Source organism: Osmerus eperlanus, chromosome 2, assembly GCF_963692335.1.
Source record: "Osmerus eperlanus chromosome 2, fOsmEpe2.1, whole genome shotgun sequence".
NCBI classification, from domain to species: Eukaryota; Metazoa; Chordata; class Actinopteri; order Osmeriformes; family Osmeridae; genus Osmerus; species Osmerus eperlanus.
In genome coordinates, this window is record NC_085019.1 from 20,974,617 (window position 1) to 20,999,487 (window position 24,871).

Sequence of the window (24,871 nt, forward strand, 5' to 3'; positions counted from 1 at the left end):
TGAAAAGACTGTACAATAATTTGTCTGGTAACTTTTTGCCAGATTTCGCCTCTCGCTCCCTCTCCATTCCTGGCTAATTTATTCTAATATACCATATTTGAAATGGACATGCCGTTGGGAAAGAGTCCTTTCCTTTTTGCGTGGTCTATGGGTGATAAGGATATATGTATAGAACTAGCAGCTTTCGCACAACCCAAACATACATGCGGTGCCGGTCCACAAAGACCCGCACACAAAGCTTGTCCATTCACAGATGCAGTTTACTGGCTTGGAGGCAGCATTTCGGTCTGGCAGATGTTGAAAGATTTATAGCTTTTCTTTCTCCTTCAATCTAAAGTATTTCTCATGAAGAAGTTCCCTCTGAGTGCTGGGGTTTTCCTGTTAGACTGCTGGTTTGTGTCTGGAGAGAGTTCTGTGCATCCTATTTCCTCTTGCATTAAACTTGAATCGAGGGTGAGCTGTTCTCTAATGTAAATCATGCAGGTGGACAATACTGTAAATATGCAGAAAAGAAATGAAAGAAATCACTGTACAAACTGGTTAAATGACCCATTTCGTACTTATATACCATATTGTTAAATAAACTGTGTGAAACAGAAAAATTCACTCTGGTCCATTTTGTGTTGGTATATGTTGTGTAAAAAAAAAATCGTCCGAATTGTATGAGATTTTTTTTACATCCCAATATAACGATAACCTTTTGAGTTACACCTGGTGTCGTACACGTAATGTCAAAGTTAACAGGTTTAAACGCAATGGATTTTGTTACGGAAGTATTTGCTTGGAATTTGCTCATCTTTCCGAGCTGCGTCGTGAAATTTATTTTTACGCAGGCAGTTGACTTGCTACTCCTCTGACGTCGTTAGCCTGCGACGCAAAGAGGTCCTACTTGCGTCAGTTGCTGTCGCACATCTGTTAAGCGTGTGAAGAATAGGTCAAACGACCTCTCACTGCTTTAAAATGTCTCGGTGTCTCAAATTGTTTCAATTTGCTTTGGGTTCATCTCAAAAGGCCAATTCAAGATTCTTGTCAACTGGACGAGGATTGGGCTGTAGGATTGTAACTAGCACGTTTGCAGGAGGTAAGACGAACAGTTTACTGACAGTCTCATAACAGTGATACAAGTAATATGATGCAAAATAGCTAGCTTGTTGACTTTAAATTGCAACAAACGCCACTCATCATTTAATTAACCATCACAATTTAACGTGCTGAATGGTTGTCTGTCTTCGTATAGCGATGGCGTGTTTAAAACATGGACCTGGCTAAGATCGTTTGAGTTTAGCACTGCACTAGTCCAGACTTAAGATTCGACTGCATCCTCGAACTCGTTTGTCCTCTCGTCTTCAGACGGCCCGGTAAGACAGCAGGAGAGATGGTCTAGACCCCGCTTATGGAGCCCCCGGCACACGGGCCTCACCCAATGCTCCTTCTACAGCACCCAGGAGGCAGAGAAAGTCCCGGAGGAAGAGCCCCTGCACACGATTATCAGCGACACCGAGAGTGTAGCAGGTGAAGTGACTAGCTGTCCATATTATAATACTGGTCCACCTCCAGCCGGGCGCTGAGTGGTTTTACAACGATAAATTGAGGCGATTGTGACGGAGTAGCGTTGTTTTTATCCAGGCTCGGCCTCCAAGCATGAGTTCCAGGCTGAGACGAAGAAGCTGTTGGATATTGTGGCCAGGTCTCTCTACTCTGAGAAGGAGGTGGGTATCACTGGGGCTAGCAGGTCAGGGAACCAGCACTTTAGTGCAGAGTGTAATGTAAAAGACCTTGTGGCTGACAAGGGTCATGGCTGAGACCAGCTCTGAATGATTAACCTATCCATACAGCGATTAATTCCATCACAGTAATACCTTTTAGATTATCTATTAACCGACCCGACCCTCAGCTATAGAAGTCGTCTGGTTAGATACACACGAACTGCCGTGATCAGGAAAAGCTCCTCACAGGGGAAGATGGCTGAGCGGTTAGGGAATCGGGTTACCAAACAGTAGTTGCCGGTTCGATTCTCGGCTGTGAAAAATGGTGTGTCCCTGGGCAAGGCACTTTACTTGCCTCGGGGGAATGTCCCTGTAGTTTTACTGTAAGTCTACTAAATGTCTGCCTCCTCCGTATCCCCCAGGTGTTCATCCGTGAGCTCATCTCCAACGGCAGCGACGCCCTGGAGAAGCTGCGCCACAAGCTGATGACGGGAGGGGGCGACACGGCGCCCATGGAGGTCCACCTGCAGACGGACCCCGTCAAGGGCACGTTCACCATCCAGGTAAGCAACCCCGTTCGCTCCCCAACCACAGCAAACTTTTCACAGGGGAAACGGTCGCCTAGTGTTTTGTTCTGTGCATGTTTTGTTTGTCTAAGAATGTGTTTTTAATGGTTGTTTTGGATCAATCGGGCCAACTCAAGCCCTGAGTTGGACTTAAACAGCAGGACATTGAAACATTACTGCGATGCTTCCATTTTATTACAACCAGAGTCGTTCTGCCACCTGGTGTATAGAAAATGTACTGCAGCCATGTCAACGCAAAACGTCTTAAACATTTACTGTATGTTTCCTATAAATTGTCATACTTTTAACTTGATTGATTGATGACAGAAGTAGGCCTAAAAATAGGAGAAAAGTATTTTACATTTCAGAAAACTTTCAGAAGACAACCTGTTGCTGCACCACACCAACCTTCTTCCTTTCATAGTAGATGCAACTACCATCTTGTCTCTCTCCAGGACACAGGGGTGGGCATGAGCCAGGAGGAACTAGTGGCCAACCTGGGAACTATCGCCCGCTCTGGCTCCAAGGTAAGCGCTCTCTCCTACCTGCTCTCTCTTCTCTCTTGCATGTTCTCTCGTTTTGAGAGCGCAGTAAACGTTGCACGTTCCTCCTATTTATTCTTCCTCTCTCTCCCCTCCCCTCCCCTCCCCCCTCTCTCTCTCTCACCCCCACCCCCAGGCGTTCCTGGATGCCCTGCAGAGCAAGGCCGAGGCCAGCAGCTCCATCATTGGTCAGTTCGGCGTGGGCTTCTACTCTGCCTTCATGGTGTCGGACCACGTGGATGTGTACTCCCAGTCTGCTGAACCCGGGGCGCCCGGATACAAGTGGTCCTCCGACGGGTAGGAGAGCTGGGGGGAGGCTGGGGGCTGAGAGAAAGAGAGAGAGAGAAGGGGTTGAGAGGGAGGGAGAGAGGTTGGGACGTGAGCGAGAAAAAGGGGAGAGGAGGCACACGCGTCCTGACCAGGAGGGACAGCGTGCTCGTGGATGAAGGAAAGTTCTGGAAAGCAGCCGTGTTTGACCCAAAGACACTGAGCGCCACGCCTGCCCCCCTCCCCTCCGCAGGTCGGGAGTGTTTGAGATCGCCGAGGCCAGCGGAGTCAGACAGGGCACCAAGATCGTGCTGCACCTCAAGGACGACTGCAAGGAGTTCTCCACCGAGGACAGAGTCAAAGGTACACACACAGTTATAGATCTTTATTCCGAAGCCAGCCAGGCCCCGAGTGTTACGGTGCAACTAGCCAGTCACCTGAGGTGTTTCAGAAGGTAAAAGTGTGTGTGTGTGTGTGTGTGTCCTGTTACAGAGGTGGTGACCAAGTACAGCAATTTTGTCAGTTTCCCCATCTTCCTCAACGGACGAAGGCTCAACACTCTCCAGGTGAGCCGAACATTTCCTGTTCTGCTCCTTCACGTCCCAGAACCTTCCTTCTCTCTGTGGTTTCATGCATGGGCCACCTTAGCCGATAGATAACTGTTACCTTTGCGTCGTCTGCTGACGTGTCCTATTGGAGCGTGTGCTTGAGAGCAGTGGGTACTACTGGATATCTGTTAGCATAGCAGTTGCTTTAGTAACGGATGGAAAGGAAATGTTTTTGTATTTGTTTTGCCCCCTTCCCCTCTCCCCAGTTTCTTCATAGCGATGTACCAATTTTGTGAAATGAAACCAGGAAAAGTTGTCAATTCCTTTTCTGGCATTGACCTCCCCCCCCCCCCCCCCTCCACACACACACACACACACCCTCCCCTCCACACACACACACACCCTCCCCTCCACACACACACACACACACAGGCCTTGTGGATGATGGAGCCGAAGGAGATCAGCGAGTGGCAGCACGAGGAGTTCTACCGCTACGTGGCTCAGTCGTACGACCGGCCCCGCTACACGCTGCACTACCGCGCCGACGCCCCGCTCAACATCCGCAGCATCTTCTACGTCCCCGACGCGGTGCGTGTGTGTGTGCGCGCGTGTCAGGAAGTGAAACAGTGAGCGCGCTAGTTAGCTGGATGCATTTGGACTTTTGTCGTTTAGTGTGTGTGTGAGTGACTCACTAAGCATGCTACGATTGAAACCAGTCTTTGCTCAAAGAACATTTGGGTTCATAGTTTACTCTGTGTGCGCGAGCAGAAGCCGTCCATGTTCGACGTGAGCAGGGAGATGGGCTCCAGTGTGGCGCTGTACAGCCGGAAGGTTCTGATCCAGACCAAGGCCACCGACATCCTGCCCAAGTGGCTCCGCTTCCTCCGAGGTCAGCCCCCCTAAACCTGCACACTCGCTAGGCCTGGGGGGGCCTAGGCCCCCCTAAACCTGCACACTCGCTAGGCCTGGGGGGGCCTCGGCCTCTTCACTTGCATGTTCAGCCCCCCCCACACACACACACAGATTTCTGATTGCTTACAATAAAAATGAAGGAAATGTAGATGTATATTTTTGGTGGCCTCTTCATTTTAAAAAGGGATGTCCCAAAAAGAACATTCTGGTTACGCCCTGTGTGTCTGTGTCCGTGTGTCCACAGGTGTGGTGGACAGCGAGGACATCCCGTTGAATCTGAGCAGAGAACTTCTACAAGAAAGCACCCTCATCAGGTCTAAATCCACCCACGTCACTCACAACCAGCCAATCCCACTCCTTCTTTTGGTTTGCTCAACCAATCGCCTCCCCTCCCTCTCTCCTGACCCCTCCCTTACAGGAAGTTGAGGGACGTCCTCCAGCAGAGGATCATCCGCTTCCTGCTGGAGCAGAGCCGGAAGGATCCGGAAAAGTACGCCAAGTTCTTTGAGGACTACGGCCTCTTCATGCGGGAGGGCATCGTCACGTCCAACGAGCAGGACGTCAAGGTGGGGGGGGGGGGGGGGGCGGCCATTTTGGTTTCCGCTTCGCCAATCAGAAACTGGAGTGTTGATGCGTGTGTCTGGAGACGGTCGTATGAGAGAGGGATTGAAATGAAGACTTTGACCCAGAGTAACTGGGTCAAAGTGAACTGCAGAGTAGAGGAAAACAGTGGAGAAAAAAAAAAGCTTAATTTGTCTCAAATGTCGTCTTCTACTTTTGTTACACTCCTTCTCTCACACTCAAACACGCACACGCACAATCCCCTCGACAGGAAGACATCGCCAAGCTGTTGAGGTACGAGTCGTCGGCGCTGCCGGCGGGCCAGCAGACCAACCTGACGGAGTACGGCAGCCGCATGAAGGCCGGCACGCGCAACATCTACTACCTGTGTGCCCCTAACCGGCACCTGGCCGAGCACTCGCCGTACTACGAGGCCATGAAGCAGAAGGACATGGAGGTGGGGCCTCACACACACACATCACAGTGAACTGTTCTGGCTGTCAGTTTCACTGCTCTTACTGTTTCCTCTCTCTCTCTCTCGTCCAGGTGCTGTTCTGCTACGAGCAGTTTGATGAGCTCACCCTGCTGCACCTGCGCGACTTTGACAAGAAGAAGCTCATCTCCGTGGAGACCGACATCGTAGTCGACCACTATAAGGAGGAGAAATACCAGGATGTCAAGCCTGGTAAGACCGCACACGCGCACACACACAAATATAAGACTTTACACAACGTACTGTATGGTACGTGTTGTTCTTCAGGGCTGTCTCAGAACTAACCTGACACAGCTGTACAACTCAGTTCTCTTCCACTTCTCCCTCCATCTCTCTCTCCCTCACTCCCTCGCCCTCCCTCTCTCTGTCTCTCCCTCCCTCGCCCTCCCCCTCTCTCCCTCACTCTCTCTCCCTCACCCCCCCTCTCTCTCTCCCTCGCCCTCCATCTCTCTCTCCCCCTCGCCCTCCCTCTCTCTCTCTTTCCCTCCGTAGCGTCAGAGCGTCTCACAGAGGAGCAGGCAGAAGACCTGCTGGCCTGGATGAGGAACTCCCTGGGTCCTAGAGTCATCAACATCAAGGTACAGTCTTGTACCTCCCTCTCTCTCTTTCTGGCTCCCTCTGGCTCACGTAATCTTCCTCACACATGGCTCTTGGTGGACTGCTTGATCGGCGTGTCTCCCCCCCCCCCCCCCCCCAGGTGACCCCTCGCCTGGACACCCACCCAGCCATGATCACGGTGCTGGAGATGGGCGCCGCCCGACACTTCCTCCGCACCCAGCAGCTGGCGCGCACCCCGGAGGAGAGGGCCCAGATCCTGCAGCCCACCCTGGAGATCAACGCTGGGTAGGACCTGGGTGGGGGAGGGAGGGAGAGACGCTGGGTAGGACCCTGGGTGGGGGAGGGAGGGAGAGACGCTGGGTAGGACCTGGGTGGGGGAGGGAGGGAGAGACGCTGGGTAGGACCTGGGTGGGGGAGGGAGGGAGAGACGCTGGGTAGGACCTGGGTGGGGGAGGGAGGGAGAGACGCTGGGTAGGACCTGGGTGGGGGAGGGAGGGAGAGACGCTGGGTAGGACCTGGGTGGGGGAGGGAGGGAGAGACGCTGGGTAGGACCTGGGTGGGGGAGGGAGGGAGAGACGCTGGGTAGGACCTGGGTGGGGGAGGGAGGGAGAGACGCTGGGTAGGACCTGGGTGGGGGAGGGAGGGAGAGACGCTGGGTAGGACCTGGGTGGGGGAGGGAGGGAGAGACGCTGGGTAGGACCTGGGTGGGGGAGGGAGGGAGAGACGCTGGGTAGGACCTGGGTGGGGGAGGGAGGGAGAGACGCTGGGTAGGACCTGGGTGGGGGAGGGAGGGAGAGACGCTGGGTAGGACCTGGGTGGGGGAGGGAGGGAGAGACGCTGGGTAGGACCTGGGTGGGGGAGGGAGGGAGAGACGCTGGGTAGGACCTGGGTGGGGGAGGGAGGGAGAGACGCTGGGTAGGACCTGGGTGGGGGAGGGAGGGAGAGACGCTGGGTAGGACCTGGGTGGGGGAGGGAGGGAGAGACGCTGGGTAGGACCTGGGTGGGGGAGGGAGGGAGAGACGCTGGGTAGGACCCCCTCGCAGAGAGACCCGGGAGATGGTCCTCCGGAGCACCGAACAGTGCCCCCGGCGGGAATCGAACCCGGCGCCTTCTTGCCGTGTGCCACAACTGTCAGGAACGCTCACCCTCTCGTCTTTGTTTGCGCCCCAGACACGACCTGATCAAGAAGATGCACGCCCTGAAGGAGTCCGACTCTGAACTGGCTGGTCTGCTGCTGGAGCAGGTACACGGATGCTTTGGACACGCACACACCTAGCTGAAGATCACCTTGCCGAGTCATTATATGATCACACACAGGCATAGGTTGGATTTATGCCACAAACGTTATTGTTTTATGGCAGTTGAAAGTTTTGAATTTTGCAGAAAGTGTTTAAATCAAGCCGTCGACTCGTGTCCTATTCACCGGGTTGGGACGGGTGGATTTGGGTTTCTTTTGTCACCAAGGTAACGTTTTCCCACCCCCGCCCCTCAGATCTACGACAACGCCATGATCGCTGCCGGCCTCAACGACGACCCCCGGCCCATGATCTCCCGCCTCAACGAGCTGCTGACCAAGGCTCTGGAGAAGCACTGAAACACACACGCACACTCTGACTGCCAGGGCTGGCACCTAAAGCCTCCACACACACACACACACACTTGCTCCAAACGGCCCAGCCTGTCCTAACGATGCCCCTCTACCTTGTCCTGAAGCCTGCTCATCCACCTGGCGTTATGCTCTAGTGAGCTCCGAGGAAAATGACTGAGATGCTTGGATGGAGAACTTGTTGCTTCATTAGTGAATCCCCGTACTCCAGAGCTAGACACGGTCATTTCTCGTGTCGTCAAATCTCTACAGCTCTTCTCTTTGTGTGTTTTTGTCGAGTGGGTTTCTACGTGTTCAGAATGGTGGATCATGCGACTGCAGGTTCCCACGGTCAGGCCATTGACTGGGAAGGTGTGATCTTGTTGTGTACGGTGGCGTGTTTGTGCTTGGAAGTGAGACTGGTACAAGTGAATGGACTGGATTTCAAGTCATTGCTAACAGTTTAACCTGTTACAGCTCGTCCTTTTTTTTTTTTCTGCACACATTTTTGGTTTTGTCATTTAAGTTTGTCTTTTGTACCACTTTGGCCTAATTTGTTTGAAAACTAAAAGTTCCCCTGGTTTTGACAGGTATAGACACAACTAGCAGCTGTAGATGTATAACATTGAAACCAAGCTATAGATTCAACTTCATCAGACATTTATCATCCTATTAGTGTAAAGTTCGGTGCCCCAACATTCATCAGTTAAACAAGTTTTGAATTCTATCCAAGCATGTGACCTGGGGTCTTGATTGTCAGGTATGATTTAGGTGATTGTGAATAAAATATTTACTGTACCTAATAGCCCTGTTTTCTGCAACAACAAAAAAAATACCACCCACATTAGAAAACACCTATGCTGTTGACTCCACCAGGGGCCCATCTCAGAGGGGGCCCAGTCACCTGTCCCCCTAGCCCTACAAAAGGCTTGTTGTACAAGTGTTTATCCTCGAGGCATGTGTTCTTGATGCGTAGATTCTTTATATAAAACCCCTTTAAGGTTCTTCATCAGACCCCTGCGAGTTCCTGTCCCCCCACATGGTAAATCAAACGCTACTCACAACAGGATTTTTGAAAATACAATTTACTGCGTTTGAGGTGCACGCATCGTAGTCCACAGTGACGAACAACATTCCAGACTTGATCTTCCAGTAGATTCTTTGTGAATCAGATGTCAGGACACTAGCTTGCGTCATTTGTACCATTTGCATAGCGCTTGTTTTTCAAAATGCAAAAAAATATATATATATCACAGTTCTGACAAAAAGGAGTTGCCGGCGACCCAGCGCCTGTCATTCCCATGTGACCTGCCGTCGCCGGGTTGGGAGGCACTCCTAGGCCAGTCTCGTCCCCACCTCCAGGCCCCCTGGCTGGGCAGGACGGTGCGGGTCTCCCCCTGGGAGCAGGAGCCAACCTGGGCAGGGAGGCACCATCAGGACAGCTTGTCTATGTTGGCCAGGAAGCGCTGGGCCCACCACTCGTCCAGATCCAGAGGCACAAAGTCTGGGGAGAGGAGGGGATGTTACAGTCCTGATGTGTGTCCCAACCTGGAACAGTCGAGGTGGTGTGTGGAGGTGAATGTTAGGAGGAGGTGGTGCGTGTGTGGAGGAGGAGATGAATGTTAGGTGGTGGGTGAATGTTAGGAGGAGGTGGTAAATGTTAGGAGGTGGTGAATGTTAGGAGGAGGTGGTGGGTGATGGGGGGGAGTTAGGAGGGGATGGAGCAGATCAGAATGTCCATCTCACCCTTCATGTGGGGGCTGGGGGTGGTCTCTGTGTAGTGGACTGGGCCCTGGGCCTCTTGCTCCTGGCCTGGCCCCTCCTCCACCTGCTGCACTACCTCCTGCCAGGCTACACACACACACACACACACACTATTAGAGAACTGCACAACCTGAAAATGAGCAGCTGTGTGGACAAATGACCTAGATATACTCAAACTGAAAACCTCCCCTTCATTTTAAAGAGTTAAGACTAGGCTAGACATAAAACAGCCATTGGTTAATGTTAGGATAGTCAACAGCCTATGTGAGAATCAGACAGATCCTGAAACCTTTGACACACCTATGTTATTACCCAGTTAAAAGTCCGGGGGCAAACTCTACAAAGTGCCTTTGTCGAACGCCAAGATTTAAAATATTGCTTTCTGTGGCAATAGGTCACATGTGGTATTTGTACAGTACAACGTGATTAACATTCTTATCTCAGGTGCCTGGTGCCCCTTTGTATTAACGCAATTAAATACATTGATTTATTACTCAATTGCAGGGATGTGTGTGAGTGAGAAATAAAAAGATAAGGTTTAGAAAGAGAGAGATCCTGATAGATTGAGACAGATAGATATAGAGACAGATAGATACAGATATAGAGACAGAGGAGAGATACAGAGAGGGAGCGAGAAAGACAGTAAGGTGATTTAGTGAATGTGCCACTCTGACCAGCATTCACCAACACCCAAGCGACACACTGGCTAAACAGGAATGAATGAACAAGCTTAACAAAGAATTGTATAGCCTAGTGAGTCAAAGAGGTGATTGGATGTTCCGAATACACTGCTACTCTACAGTTAACTAGGTCACTGTTCAGAACTCTCTCAGACAACAAAAACTCCCCTTTGGGTCACATATTTGTTATCATTGCCCCTCTCCCAGGCCTCTAGACACAAACTACAATAACCCACATTTCAATAGCTGTGGTAGACCTCAACACAGTGTTGTTTAACTTGTGTCCTTTTATATTATCCTGCAAAAGGGTGTATGAGGAGTGGAACGACGAGCAGCTATCTTCCTGCTTGCTGCCTCAGTCCCAGTTCAGCTGTGACGCTTTGGAGGGTGTGCAGCGTGATATCATTAATTGTACTCATATATAGCGGGACAAGTTATCCCTTATTTCTCAGCGTGGTTGAAATGCGTAATAAATAAATGGTGTTGCGTGAGAGCGTGATAAATGGCTGAAATGCGCGAGTCCCACGGCGAATGCTTGAGACTTGAATATATAGTAGGCTTGTATGATGCCAGTAGACCCCAGAACACGAATATTTGTCGTACCTGCATTCACAAACGTTACGTTCTCCTCGTGTGCAGCCGTGAAGCCGTCGGACTGTGGGTGTACCTTCACAGCTGGCGGCGGGTGATGCTTCTTTCCGTTCAGACGGTTAAATACAAGTTTAGGGGAAGGGATGCTGGGTATAAGACAAACACAAAACAAAACAATGTTATTTTGCAGACAAGATTGGCATTGTAGCCAAATATATGCGACTTTATTAATCAGCATCAGACTACTGAACTACTATTTGCAAAATATTTACGCAATAGGTTTTAGCCTACGCTTTGACTTCTGAGCAAGCAGTTCGGGCAGTGACTGAGCAAATTGAACCCCAGTTGTTGACGATTACGCTAGACAAAAACTGTGTTTGTATGATAAATATAGCCCAGATCATTTCCCACATCACACAGAATGGGTTTTATTCCGAGATGGACTACTGCTCCGCTACCGCGCATCTGGCTCGTTAGAGATATATGCTATGAACATTCATGTTTGTCATCAAATAAACTTTCTAAAAACTATTAGGCATACCAGTTTCTCCAAAAAAATAACGTTATATTTAGGTCAAATACTCGTGCCACAAGGTGAGATCGCAACATCTGCGGTTCACAAGGTCAGAGTACTAAATCCTATACAGCCTATCATAGCACGCTGGAATACTGCAACACCGGCATGACCAAGCTTGCTTTGCGACTCGCGTGTAACCTTCCCCCCTTAGATCAAGGTCATCTTACATTTCGGCTCAATGACACAGATGGCAGCGGTGGGATAGGGCCTTTGCGGCTTGGATGGCACGATAGTTGGATTTAATTATCCATGCTTGCCAAACTTTTTAGCAAAGTAGCCTAGCCCTGCCGGCAAGTGGAGAGTCACTGGAACGTAAGACGATGTGAACGTTAAAGTGCTTACTACAATGTAGCTAGCATGTCATATCGTCATATTATAAAAGGACATATAATACTTACTCGGCAACAATCCAAGGCGTTTGTTTGTGCTTGAACTCGTTGATTTTGTTGTCAATCGGCTGCGTAGGACCTTGTAACAGACAATGATTTGAGACATATTGCTCATAACAAATGTAGCTAACTGCGTTAATAATAATAAATCGTAACAGCAGAGCAATAGGCTAATGATAAGTATTTTGTATCCACGTGGGGGTGTGCACAAGAGGTCACTTTGACGTGTGTGCGGCTCGTGAGTTGCAGGCTCACCTGTTCGTCGCTGTGTAACGAGTTTGCTGGGGCCTTTGGTAATTGTGTACATCATGCGCCGGCAAATTCCAAATAAACCTCAGTCCCAGTATTGTGTCCAATGTGCTTAGGATCGGTTGTGCTTTGTTTAAGGCAATGGTATTTAGGAACCAAAAACACTTCCAATAGCAATAAAAAATCTTTCAAATGTAAATTTGACGTAGAATCCACGGTGACATCAGTGCAGTCTTCTTCCAGTTATGTACAGATATTTTCAAAGTTGTTTTAGCATATCTACTCTATCTAATTTGCAGTTATAGGGCAAAACTCCTTGATACCCTACCACGCAACATTACCATAAAGCAGTTTCTCTAGGAATAAAAATCAACCTAAATGAGTGCGCATCTTTAAAAAAAATCAAGGTTTATTTTTTTTGCTACGTCGCTTGGCCCTGTACTCGCTGACCTCTTCATTCAATCCGTTCGGTGAGTAAGCAAGTTTGGTCCTTGGCTGGCTCGTCTGAGGCAGTACAATGTCATACGTGATGAAACAGGGTTGTCATTCACATGGCCACCCTACGCACACCATGAAAACGGAATAGTCCAGTTGACGTCGCGACACGCCTCCCTCCGGCCTTAAAGGAACAGTGACCGTTGTAAAGTCCCCTAGGATATGAAGTTTTTCGCTGTCTTTTATTTTTTATTTATTTACTAGATTTCAAAGACTGACCTGTCCCATCGGCATGGACCTTTAAGTCTGATATAGACAGTAGGACTCGCCCACAGTGACCTTTTAACACAACACATTTACTACCCCATCACAAATCAAAACCTGTGTGACCACTTATTCAAACACCACGCAGACGAGGGCATGGATGCTTATGTTTTTAATTCAATTTACATCCCACCTATCAATTTGCATTCTTTCTTACATCCCTGTAGGCTTACATTTCAACAATTAATAAGATCAATGGTACATGTTTGTTGTTACATCCGCGTCCTAAATTTAGACATTGTACGAGGTATCAGAATATGTATGCTAGAAATAAATGTGTATTTGGAGGTTCTTCGGCCAAGAGAGGCGTCATGGTAGTGCTGCTGGTAGGTAGTAAGTCAGAAAAGGCAGAGAGGCCGAGTTTGGAGACTCCAAATTGATCTCTGATCTGGTATGAGTAGGAACATGTACAGAAGTGCATGAGAGAAGTTGCTTTACTGACACATATACCAGATGGGGCCGTTATGTCCCAGTGCAAAGACGCACGCAGTACTATCTTAGTTTCTCAAGAGAAACACCTGGTATTACTCTGATGACCAAGTGATGCCTGTTTTATATGAGTGTGTGTGTGTGTGTGTGTGTGTGTACACCTGACTCAGTAATGAGGATCACAGTCTTCCATCAGGCTGTCTGTGATGTAGCTGATCTTCAGAGCTTCCTGGTAGAACTGCTTCTCCAGAGCAGTGTTGACTGTCCAGCCCACCACCTCCACCCCTCTCTGGGCCCAGTACTGCACGTAATCCCTGGATGGGGAGAAGAGGGAAGGCAAGGAAACCACAAGAGGAATCATAAGCATCGGTGTAGCCCCTAAACCAAGCTCTGGCCTTGGTACTGAAGAGAGATGAATACCAGGATATAACCCATGCATGTGCCATCTTCATTCTTAATTATAATTTGTTACCTTAATGTCAATTCTATTTTATATGTTTGCCTTTTACTACAGTACACTTTATCTTTCTACTTCCTATGTTTATTGTTAGTACCATAGTAAATTCCTCCAATGTGTAAACCTACTTGGCAATAAACCTGATTCTGATCTTTGAACCAGGAGAACAGGAAGTGTCGGCTGCACCTACTGGGAAATGTAGTCCTTCTGCATGAGGATGGCGGAGACGCCACACAGGTTCCACAGCAGGTGGTGGTGGGCCCAGTCCAGAAGCACGTCCAGGACCTCGGTCCAGTACTGGCCCCAGCTGGACAGGGTGCGAGGGGTGCCGTCCCCAAACCGGCTGAGGCTCCAGGGCCGGTGAGCCAGAGCTGTGATCACCCGGGGGTCTGCCTGACGCATCTGGGTAATGGAGTTCAGAGGTCAGTCGGGTCAAGGGTCATGTGACAGACCACTAGGGGATGAACATTTTTACTCAGAACCACAAATTGTTAACCGTTATTTCGAATTAAAAAGATCGAATTACATGAATTATAAGGACATATTTGTATCTGTTTGAAAGATGTTTTAGGGTTTTGTTCTAATGAAACTTTATTTCGAAAGAGAAACACTTTAAAATGTCTAAATGTTCATACAAAAGAATCCAGTAGCGAGATGAAGGAAATGACCTTGTAGATGACTTTGGGCTCGAAGGAGCAGACCATGCTGGAGTTGTAAAGGACGGCGTGCTTTTTATACATCTCCCCGAGCGCCCAGGCAGCCTGGAGAAGGGAGGGGACATTTTCAAAGAGGACAAAAACAGCCTCAGGAAACGTACCCTAACAACAATGACACACAGGGTTGTCGCTATAGGTGACTTGAACTACGAAAATCCTTCAAACTCTCAATAAAATACACTCAAATTCAGCCTACAGTGTTGGGAGACAGTGGCTATGCAGCACAGCTGCTGGATATTTTAGTAAACCACTGCCAAGGGACTGTAGAATTCCTCCATGACCATTTGTGCAAGGCAGGACATCTTTAGAATCAACTGGGCGAGTTTCTTTGATGGGTTACAGCCTTAAACAGCTGGTGTCTTAGTGTAACCTTCTCTCGCGTGTAACTAACTGACCCTTCAATATAAATCACTGCGCATTGTTGTCATTCATCATACTAAAGAGGTCGAGCATTGGCATGTGTTGTAAATACCTTATCAGGTTGACCTCTGACATCGAAGATGATGGTCAGCTGGTGTTTGACGCATTCCTCCACAGCCTCCTCCAGTGTTGGGACCTTCTCTCCCCTGAACCTCTCCCTGGAAACACGGGAGCGACAACAGGCCACACAACGTTGCTGTCGCTATATCTGAAACGTCACCGCTATATCTGGCTCGGTTCATCGACCATGCATGTTCTCCCAGTCTCCGATTTGGTCTCTAGAACCAACGAGTGAGCAGCATGCTGACTTGAGACAAAGGCATGAAAGGGTTAAAAATGTCTCAAAATCTCTTTAACCCTTGTGTTATCTTCGGGTCATTCTGACCCATCAGTCATTGTGACCCACCGTCATATTGCGACAACTTTACCGCCTACAAAGACAAAGTGAAGCATTTTCTTTTAACAGCTAGGCTGTCTCAGACCCCCCACATTGCAAAGGTTAAAAGAAAATTATTTTTATTTGTTTTTGTATTGGGTAAAATTGGGTAAACACATCGATGATTCGTTATGAACCTTTGGGTCATGTGACCCGAAGGCAGCACAAGGGTTAAGGGTACCGCCTATACTTGAGTGTTTCTATTCATACTGAATTGAATATTTTGCTGGTCTTTGCACTTACTTGTAGTGGAAATTGTCAAACAACAGCATTCATCTACGTTCCAAGTTGCTACATGTTCAAAACCAGAACCATAGCATACTATCAGAGCTCCCTTTGCAGTTCTAAAGTAAAACTAGTAAATACATGTGACGTAGCACCGGCTCTGACCACCAGAGGGTGCCATCATAGGATGGCGGGGCTCTCTTCCACTGGCAAAGGGAGCCATCTCTTACCATTAATCAAAGGACTACTCATTGGTCCTATCAGCCACGTTAACAAGGTACAGCTGGGTAGCCCATCCGTTGAGTAGGTAGGCTGAGGGATGGGTTGGTTCTTTTATGTCATTGGTCAGAGTTTGTGTTGTTAATCAATTATGGGAAGGTATTTTGTTATTGGTTTATTTTAGGGACTAATTAAGTGTTCCCCTTTAAAGAAAAGAAAAATGTGTTCTAGTGGGGGGAAGTTGGAGAGAAGACAGGCAGGTGCTTGTTGAAGTGACTTTTGTTGAATCCCCAGGTGGGGATTCTTTTAGTTTTAGTTTTTGATCATTCATGACACAACCGTTGTCTGCCTGAATCCTGCATTCTGGAAATAAAGCGCCTTGAACCTTCCCCTATGCCTGAGTCCTTGGTCATCATTTGAGCAACCCACACCTAGAGCCCAGCTAATAGCTCACAATGTGTAGAAGTGACTCTGCAGTAGCGTATGCCGACAGTTTCCCAGCTCCCTCTTTGCTGCTACCTCTTCATGTGGGATTGGGGTAAAATGAGACAAGGGCCATTATTATGGTACCGTACATCACAACGTGCTCCTGGGAGTTACTGTCCTGTGTTTCCCTCCAACACTAGTCTAGCATATCTGATTCTAATAATGAGCCGGTTGTTTAGGTAACTAGTGTTGAATCAGGTCAAAGAAGTGTGGTCGGGGCAAAACCCAACAGGCATGGTAGCTTTCCAGGAGCAGGGTTGGAGATCCCTGACATACACAGGCCTACTCCTGTAGGCTACCATCTAGTGATTCTAGACCCACATGACCCACCTGAGCCTGTGTCCCGAGGCAGCGTCCAGCTTCCTGAGTTCGGTCAGCTGCAGCTTGCTCACCAGCCCGGTCCCGTTGGTGGTGCGGTCCACAGTGTCGTCGTGCATCAGGACCGGGTGTCCGTCGGCCGTGAAACTCAGGTCCAGTTCCACCCCAGTGGCTCCGTTCCTGCTGGCCTGACCCAGGAAGTAGACAAGGGTGAACCAGGGCGCGTAAGACCAAAAATGCGAAATCCTTTTTTTATGTTCCATTTTAAAGTGAGGGACCCACAGTTTTTTCTATCCAACCAATTCACGTTTGTTTTTATTGTAAACAATCAGAAATCTGGGGCCAGGCATGTAAATGTGTGTGTCCCCCCCCCCCCCCCCCAGGCCTCTCATGGCTACGCCCCTGGGGGTGAACAGGAGGTGAAGACGGTAGACATGATGGAAGTCAAGCTTATAGAATAAGATCGCCTTTGAGTGTAGTAAATAAACCGACATTATAATCAAACTTCATGACTCTGTGCTTATTTGGATTTCCAATTATTCATAAAACTGGTTTCCCAATAACATTGCAAAACAATCTTACAAACTACAAAGGTTATCCACGACGAATGCTAAATAGCTTAAATGAATCTGTGTACAAGAGAGGTTCATGAAGATAAGTCACCTCTCGGATCGCTGCAAGAGTGTTCTCAGGAGCATCGTGTCCACCTCCACGGCGCGCCACCACGGGGACCCCGGCGCTTGCGGGCGCGTTGGGCCTCAATACCCTGCTAGCCTGGTCAGTGGGCACTTGAGGGAACCGAAACATCACGATGAAGACATAAAGCGATGCAGTTACGACGGACGCCCCCACTGCGCTCCGAGCACCAAACATAATCAGTAGAAATACAGCTATAAAATAGCCCAGTTCATCTCCGATTTGTAACATTGTAATAGATAATTGAACAGTCAAGAATGTATGAAAGTAAGTTGATTGTCACAAATTCCGTTCATCATAAGTTGAGCACCGAATCCTGTCTCATTTAAGCCGTCCAGTTCATCTTATTAGGTAACCACCACCATCCTCAAATTATCCGTAATGTAGCAACACTGTTCAGCCGGCCCATCCGATAGACTGTACAGTAATCATTACAAGGGAATGTTGCGGATTCCGACGTCCAGGAAGCAGACTAAGCAATATCAGGTCGCATGTGCGCATTCAGAGCTAGATGCAGAGGTCGTTGCTATGGAGAGTAAAAACGACTGGGCTCTCCTCGCGCTTTTATAATGCCGCATCATATTCACACTGCACTGAAAGGGTGCACGTCAATATTCGACCCGTCCTCCCCTCGTCTACTCTATAGATGGCAGGAGAGATTGAGGGAAAAGCTGTCCAGCGTAAGATGATTCTGCAGTGCACCATTGAGATGTGGCGGTGCCATGCCCCCGCTAGCAGTGTGACTGGTTTCACTGTAACTGCTACTAATTGTTGAAAAGTTTTTCAGGGAGGTCCACAGTAAGGTTGCCACCTTTGATTCGTGAAAAACCAGGACCTTCGTAATGGCACCCTTTTCCATTGGAAGGGAGAGGGCAGTCATGTTCAGACCATTGTAAGAGCCCCTTATAGGGCATTGCATCACATTTTCTCCGCTAGAAGGGCACTCATTATTCACATTTCTTGTTCTAGAGGGGATATCATAATTCATTGCGTGAAGTGGAATCCTAGGGGGGGGTGTTTGGGTGCCATGTTAGCGTCAGGGGCAACTGTAGGGAGGATGGACCCAAGAGCAGAGACGGGCAAGGAGACGGGCAAGGAGACGGGCAAGGAGACGGGCAAGGAGACGGGCAAGGAGGCAGGACACAAGGAGGCAGGACGCAAGGAGACAGGACACTACACAAGGAGACAGGAAAGGAGACAGGACACAAGAACACGTTACTCTATTCCAGAACATGACCACAGCAGGGATACTCATGTAAAACGCTGGGACAGGGACTGACAGGGACCCGAAAACAGGAACTTAAATACCAAACCACACAAGACACAGGTGAAAGCAATCACACAAACGAGAACACTGACCGACGTTCAACGAGCCAAGGGTGGAACTGGTAACACAACGCAGAGACACACGAGGGAGGGCAGGCAAAGAACAACTGAAGCTGGGGCGTGGGCGTGGTCGTGGGCGTGACAAACAGCAGCCAGCAGGGCACCGGCTGTAATTCCTGCCACGCTAGATAACATTTAGTCATTTAGAAGACGCTCTTATCCAGAGCGACTTACAGTAAGTACAGGGACATTCCCCCCGAAGCAAGTAGGGTGAAGTGCCTTGCCCAAGGACACAGCGTCATTTGGCAACCTTCAGATTACTAGCCCGACTCCCTCACCGCTCAGCCATCTGACTCCAGATAACACTTCAGCAACTCACGTGAGGAAGAGGAATGGAATTGGAAAGATAAAATGAAAGTGACACTGCCTGCCGAAGCCGTGAAACCTGGTTTTTCGTTTGAAAAAGATCAACACCAGCAAATCCAAATCCAGAGTGAGTATCTGTATCTGTGAGTATATGTTTATTGTAATATCTGTTTAATAAGATGTGTTTTTTTTCTCTGTTGTACACGGTATGATTATAGAAAGGTCACTGCTCATTCTGTAAACTCCAAAACAGTTTGTTCACTCAAACAGAAAGTCAGTTATGATCAAGAGACAACATTAAGCTGACTGCTTTACTTCTGTCATCTCAAAGTTTCAAACCGTTTCAACTTCACCATGAACACATAACCTCATCAAATGAATTACCAACAGGATTCAGATACATTTTTGGAACGCCATGTTTATTTGCTCCATGCGTTTGACTGGTGCATGTCTCTCTCTTCATCCAGAAACATCATCTTTCACAGCCTTATCCACACAAACATGACTGGCTTCAACCAAAGGTTCATTGCGCCTCAATCCATGTGGGCAGAGGATGACTTCACTCTCCCACCAGGGGTGTTGAACTTTGACAAACCCAAGGCTGGTCGGACCTACATCATGTACCATGGCACCACTAGACATGCTGCTCTTGCCATACAGGCTAATGGGTTCCGGCGATCCAGAGGAGGCATGTTGGGTCCAGGGGTGTACCTCAGCCGAGACCTGCAGAAGGCTAGCAGATACCCACTAGATTTGCGTGAGCATGAGAGGGTTGTTCTGAGGGTGAAGGTCAATGTTGGCAAAGTGAAAAAAATAGACCACAAGAACCACCCAGATCAGACAACCTGGCATGATCGTGGTTATGACACGGCCTGGGTTCCACCTAACTGTGGCATGGTGAGGAGTGGCCTGGAAGAAGACTGCGTTTGGGATCCAGCCCGCATCACTGTTCTTAACATCATCTATCCTCAGTTCATACAAGTAGAGGCAACCAGAAACCAAGATGACAATGTTCCCCTCTTCTTATGTGTTGCCTGTGCTGTTGGTGTTGTATTGTGCCTACTTCTGGGCCTGAAAGTATGAATACCTGTATGTTATGGGAAAGTTTAATTACTGCAAGCTGAAGAAAGGATGGTACATAAACCGTCTAAATCAAATCAAATAGTATTATTGAGTTTTCCTGATGCGTGCATACATAACCTTTTTAGTCTATATTGGGCTTTAGAGAACTTGGAAAACATATTATTCTTTGGGATGATATAGTGTATACAATATTGTCATTGTCTTATGTAACTTTGTAAACTTGTTTGAATAAAATGAGTGTGTGTTGTCACATGAATACAAAATTATTATTTTTTTACACAGAATACTTTTTTTTTGTAACCTAACCTTCATTTAGCACACTTTTAAGTATCTTTTGATGTACCCAGTACACCTGATTTATGGATTATTGTGAATGAAGGTTTGGAGCAGGACATTCATCTGTTCTAGTAAACGCTTACAGCTCAGCATCCTGCTCAACTTGTGTCTTCAACAGATGTTTCACCTGCCCCCAGCAAACAGGAATGAGTTATTTCTGACAATATTGTCTTATACTCTGACAATTACTGTAATAATCTGGCAAGGTATTGGTCTGTGTATTTGCCACTTTAAATAAACGACATTTCTACATAGATAGCTGATATAAATTACCATAGAATTTACAATGAAAAGCATATTTGGGTTTATGTGTAAATCATAAAGTGGCTTTGTCCAACCAAGATAGTCCCAAATTAGATTTGACATCAATGTTAAGAGATTCTGGCCTAAAGTTAAGGAGCCATATGTGATAAAGTTGAGGCATTTCTGATATTCTCTGTGCGATAAGCAGACAAATTGAACATGATAGAAATGAAAGCGAGAGATGAGTGTTTTCAGGGAAACGAAAGTTATGTGGGCCCTACCTTAGCATTATAACAGTCACCATTACCCGCCTCAAAATACTGCCTAGCGAGAGCTGCATCACCAATTCAAGAGTGAGTATCTGTTAAAACACTAAGCTTTACATTTAGTCATTTAGCAGACGCTCTTATCCAGAGCGACTTACTGTAAGCTTTAATCACATAGATTCACCATGCAGATTTTGTTTGTATGAAATGATATGCGTTTGGAGTGAACTTAATCACAGTAGACAGGATATAAAGAAATGTGTCAGTCAAAAAGAAACACTGTAAAAGTGTCAGTTTCACATTTAATAAGTTAATTACAGTAAATACAATATAGTATTGTTTATAGCTATATAATAAATAGTGTATGTACTTCATAATGAGTCTGTTCTAATGTCTGTGTCTAAAGCATCTTGGATTTTGTTACACAGTGATTTAATAATATTAGACGCACTGTAAGAAAAGTATTGTATGTTTACAATAGTAACTAGTTGCAGTACATACATCTACAATAATTACTTTACGGTAGTGTGCCGTGACAAAAATATGATGGTAGAGGAATTTCATGTGTTGTCTTTGGGCTTCGCGATGTGAAAAGATTGTTAAGTTACAACCCCTTTGTCTCCCTCAGTAATATGTACAAGCCAGCGCTCCAAGTGTCTCAGTGCACCCGGGCAGAGGATGACTTCACTCTCCCCCCAGGGGTGACACCACTCGATCATCCAGAACCCAAGTCTGGTTGGACCTACATCATGTACCACGGTACCAGCCAAGACGCTGCTAAAGCTATACGGAGGAATGGGTTCCGGCGATCCAGAGGAGGCATGTTGGGTCCAGGGGTGTATCTCAGCCGAGACCTGCAGAAGGCTAGCAGATACCCACTAGAGTTGCCTGAGCATGAGAGGGTTGTTCTGAGGGTGAAGGTCAATGTTGGCAAAGTGAAAAAAATAGACCACAAGAACCACCCAGATCAGACAACCTGGCATGATCGTGGTTATGACACGGCCTGGGTTCCACCTAACTGTGGCATGGTGAGGAGTGGCCTGGAAGAAGACTGCGTTTGGGATCCAGACCGCATCACTGTGATGGGCACCATCGCTCCTAAGGTTGTGCGGCCATCACCGGCCAGATCACATCTGGAATTCCCATCATATTCAGACTTCCGATCCTATCCGGAATTCCGATCCTACCCGGAATTCCCACCACAAAATAGTTTTATGCCTTGGCATTCTAGCCGTGAAGTCGAAACTCTACATAATGTCTTTGATGATCTGTCGCTTGAGCAATCATCATCGGAAACGTGTTTGTGTGGGAAAGTCTGTAAGAACCTCCATGGCCTCAGAATTCACCAAGGAAAGATGAAATGTTTAGGAAACTGAGGTAATGCAGGATGACAACGTACCAGCAGCAAAGCATTTATGTCATGGTCACACTCTGCCTCCACAGCCCACCCGATCACTGCCTCCACAGCCTACCCGATCACTGCCTCCACAGCCCACCCCGATCACTGCCTCCACAGCCTACCCGATCACTGCTTCCACAGCCCACCCGATCACTGCCTCCACAGCCCACCCGATCACTGCCTCCACAGCCCACCCGATCACTGCCTCCACAGCCCACCCGATCACTGCCTCCACAGCCTACCCGATCACTGCCTCCACAGCCCACCTGATCACTGCCTCCACAGCCCACCCGATCACTGCCTCCAGGCCTCTGCTTGCTTTTGTTGTACTGTTTTACCATTGAAACCCCTCTATTCCTCCCAACCTATAACAACACGTTATAAAAGAGCTATGAATTAGACTGAATGTACTGTGACAAGTACTAACCTATGGTTGTGACTTTAGTACCTTAACGGTGGACGGGAGCCCAGCAGATGAAGATGTAAGGCAGTCAAGAAGGAGAGCACAGGAAACATCCGGAACAGGCTTCTTAATAAGAAGAATTAACCTCTCTTAAAAAAAAATCTGGTGTCTGATTTTATTAATAATATGATCATTCCAATAGTGTAGGATCATTAATCATTATTAATTATTACATTTTCTGTCTGGGTATTTAGGTTTGTAAGTATTTTATCTGAACGTTTCCTGATCTTGGTTTGCAGTGTTTGTTGTACATGCTGTTTCCTTGTGACACGTGGCTTCAAAATAAGCGCAAACTCTGTAGAATGGTAGGCTACGTAAGCTAGGTTTGTACAAACGGTTTCTGCTTTCTCTATGTTGATGTCCTGTGCATAGACAGTATCAGTAGCTAGTGTTGTATCACGCTCCCAGGCACACAGCCCCACTTCGAGCACAAGTTTGTTTCGAGTGCCAACTGCCAAGGTTTATTAGCATAAAACTATAAATACAATAATTCAATGCACAAACTTATCTTAACCTGTACTCTTTGAATACATCAATCATTTAAGCCTTTATTTGTGGGATTCACTGCACACCGGATTTCACAACTTTAAATCAACCTCAACACTTCCCTCATGTAGGCCTTTCTACTTTTAGGCTGGTTATACTGTAGGTGCCGATCTGTGTGCATGTGTCAAGCTCACTGTAACATTGCTTGTCAAAAGGGTTATCCAAATCAAACTGAACTTCAATTGTGTCAGGTTTGCTCTGTGTGTACATGTGTGGATGAGTTTGCGTGTTGTAAAGACTGTAAAGAGGCATGAATAAAATATCATACTGCTACACTGCCCACCATGAGGAAGTGATACTAACCTATTGCTATAAAAAAAGAATATTCGTTTTTTATAGCAATAGGTTAATATCACTTCCACACAACTCATCCACACATGATAGCAAAACATTTTCTTGACCAAAACCATACAGGGGATAAAAGCAAGGCCATGTTAGCGTCAGGGGCGACTGTAGGGAGGATGGACCCAAGAGCAAGGAGACAGGCAAGGAGACAGGCAAGGAGACAGGACACAAGACGAGACTCTTTTCCAGAACATGACCACAGCAGGGATACTCATGTAAACACTGACAGGGACTGACAGGGACACGACACAAAACAGGAACTTAAATACCAAAACAAACAAGACACAGGTGAAAGCAATCACACAAAGAGAACACTGACTAACGTCTAACAAGCCACTGGTGGAACTGGTAACACAACGCAGAGACACACTGGGGAGGGCAAAGAACTGTGTGCGTGGTCATGGTCATGGGCGTGGTCATGGGCGTGGGCGTGGTCATGGGCGTGGTCATGGGCGTGGGCGTGGTCATGGGCGTGGTCATGGGCGTGGTCGTGGTCATGGTCATGGGCGTGGGCGTGGTCGTGGGCCTGTGCGTGGTCATGGGCGTGGGCGTGGTCGTGGGCCTGTGCGTGGTCATGGGCGTGGGCGTGGTCATGGGCGTGGGCGTGGTCATGGGCGTGGGCGTGGGCCTGTGCGTGGTCATGGGCGTGGGCGTGGGCGTGGTCATGGGCGTGGTCGTGGTCATGGGCGTGTGCGTGGTCATGGGCGTGGTCGTGGGCCTGTGCGTGGTCATGGGCGTGGTCGTGGGCCTGTGCGTGGTCATGGGCGTGGGCGTGGTCGTGGGCCTGTGCGTGGTCATGGGCGTGACCAACAGCAGCCAGCAGGGCACCGGCTGTAGTTTATGTCACGTTAGAGGGCACTTCAGCAACACATTTTCAACCATGGGAGCACCAGGGAGGCCGGTTGATCCACCTGGACCGGTTCTATGGATGGACATAAGTGACAATAACAGAGAGATATGTGTATCATGTGATTTATGAAACAATGATAGTGAAAGTGAAAGGTATGTAGGCCATACCTAAGCTCACTAAAGTCACACTTACCAACCTCACCTTACTGCTTACCGAGAGCTGCATCACCAATTCAAGAGTGAGTATCTATTAAAACACTCCAAGCTTTGATCACATAGATTCACCAAATGCAGATTTCGATTGTATGTAATGATATGCATTTGGAGTGAACTTGTACTTTTCTAATAATCACAGTAGAAAGGATATAAAGAAATGCGTCAGTCAAAAAGAAAAACTGTACAAGTGTCAGCCTTGAGTTGATAGTGTAAATATCATATTTCTCAGTTTCACATTTAAAAAGTTAATTACAGTAAATACTGTAAATACTAAATAGTATTGT

General features: G+C 47.8%; 4 protein-coding genes across 4 annotated transcripts; 2 read left to right on the top strand and 2 right to left on the bottom strand.

Annotated features, from left to right (window-relative positions):
- The first annotated feature begins 886 nt into the window (after positions 1-886).
- trap1 (TNF receptor-associated protein 1) lies at positions 887-8,536 on the top strand. Its single transcript, XM_062453999.1, has 18 exons — positions 887-1,081; positions 1,351-1,512; positions 1,627-1,709; positions 2,129-2,269; positions 2,728-2,799; positions 2,951-3,111; positions 3,335-3,444; positions 3,574-3,647; positions 4,062-4,217; positions 4,398-4,518; positions 4,786-4,855; positions 4,960-5,107; positions 5,374-5,559; positions 5,649-5,787; positions 6,088-6,173; positions 6,293-6,438; positions 7,324-7,396; positions 7,646-8,536. The coding sequence occupies exons 1-18, from the start codon at positions 961-963 to the stop codon at positions 7,745-7,747; spliced, it is 2,151 nt and encodes a 716-aa protein (XP_062309983.1). The 5' UTR covers positions 887-960; the 3' UTR covers positions 7,748-8,536.
- Positions 8,537-8,805: 269 nt separating this feature from the next.
- LOC134014471 (MAPK regulated corepressor interacting protein 2-like) lies at positions 8,806-12,644 on the bottom strand. Its single transcript, XM_062454000.1, has 5 exons — positions 11,995-12,644; positions 11,749-11,818; positions 10,786-10,919; positions 9,485-9,589; positions 8,806-9,242 (listed from the first exon to the last, which is right to left on the bottom strand). Exons 1-5 carry the CDS (start codon positions 12,047-12,049, stop codon positions 9,172-9,174), a joined length of 435 nt encoding a protein of 144 aa, XP_062309984.1. The 5' UTR covers positions 12,050-12,644; the 3' UTR covers positions 8,806-9,171.
- Positions 12,645-12,855: 211 nt separating this feature from the next.
- On the bottom strand, positions 12,856-17,839 carry LOC134038058 (glycerophosphodiester phosphodiesterase 1-like). Its single transcript, XM_062483655.1, has 6 exons — positions 17,117-17,839; positions 16,466-16,641; positions 14,822-14,927; positions 14,302-14,394; positions 13,824-14,035; positions 12,856-13,490 (listed from the first exon to the last, which is right to left on the bottom strand). The coding sequence occupies exons 1-6, from the start codon at positions 17,378-17,380 to the stop codon at positions 13,343-13,345; spliced, it is 999 nt and encodes a 332-aa protein (XP_062339639.1). The 5' UTR covers positions 17,381-17,839; the 3' UTR covers positions 12,856-13,342.
- Positions 17,840-18,674: 835 nt separating this feature from the next.
- On the top strand, positions 18,675-23,182 carry LOC134038236 (uncharacterized). The gene is made up of 4 exons (XM_062483763.1): positions 18,675-18,984; positions 19,327-19,918; positions 20,801-20,856; positions 21,398-23,182. The coding sequence occupies exons 1-4, from the start codon at positions 18,887-18,889 to the stop codon at positions 22,143-22,145; spliced, it is 1,494 nt and encodes a 497-aa protein (XP_062339747.1). The 5' UTR covers positions 18,675-18,886; the 3' UTR covers positions 22,146-23,182.
- The last annotated feature ends 1,689 nt before the right edge of the window (positions 23,183-24,871 follow it).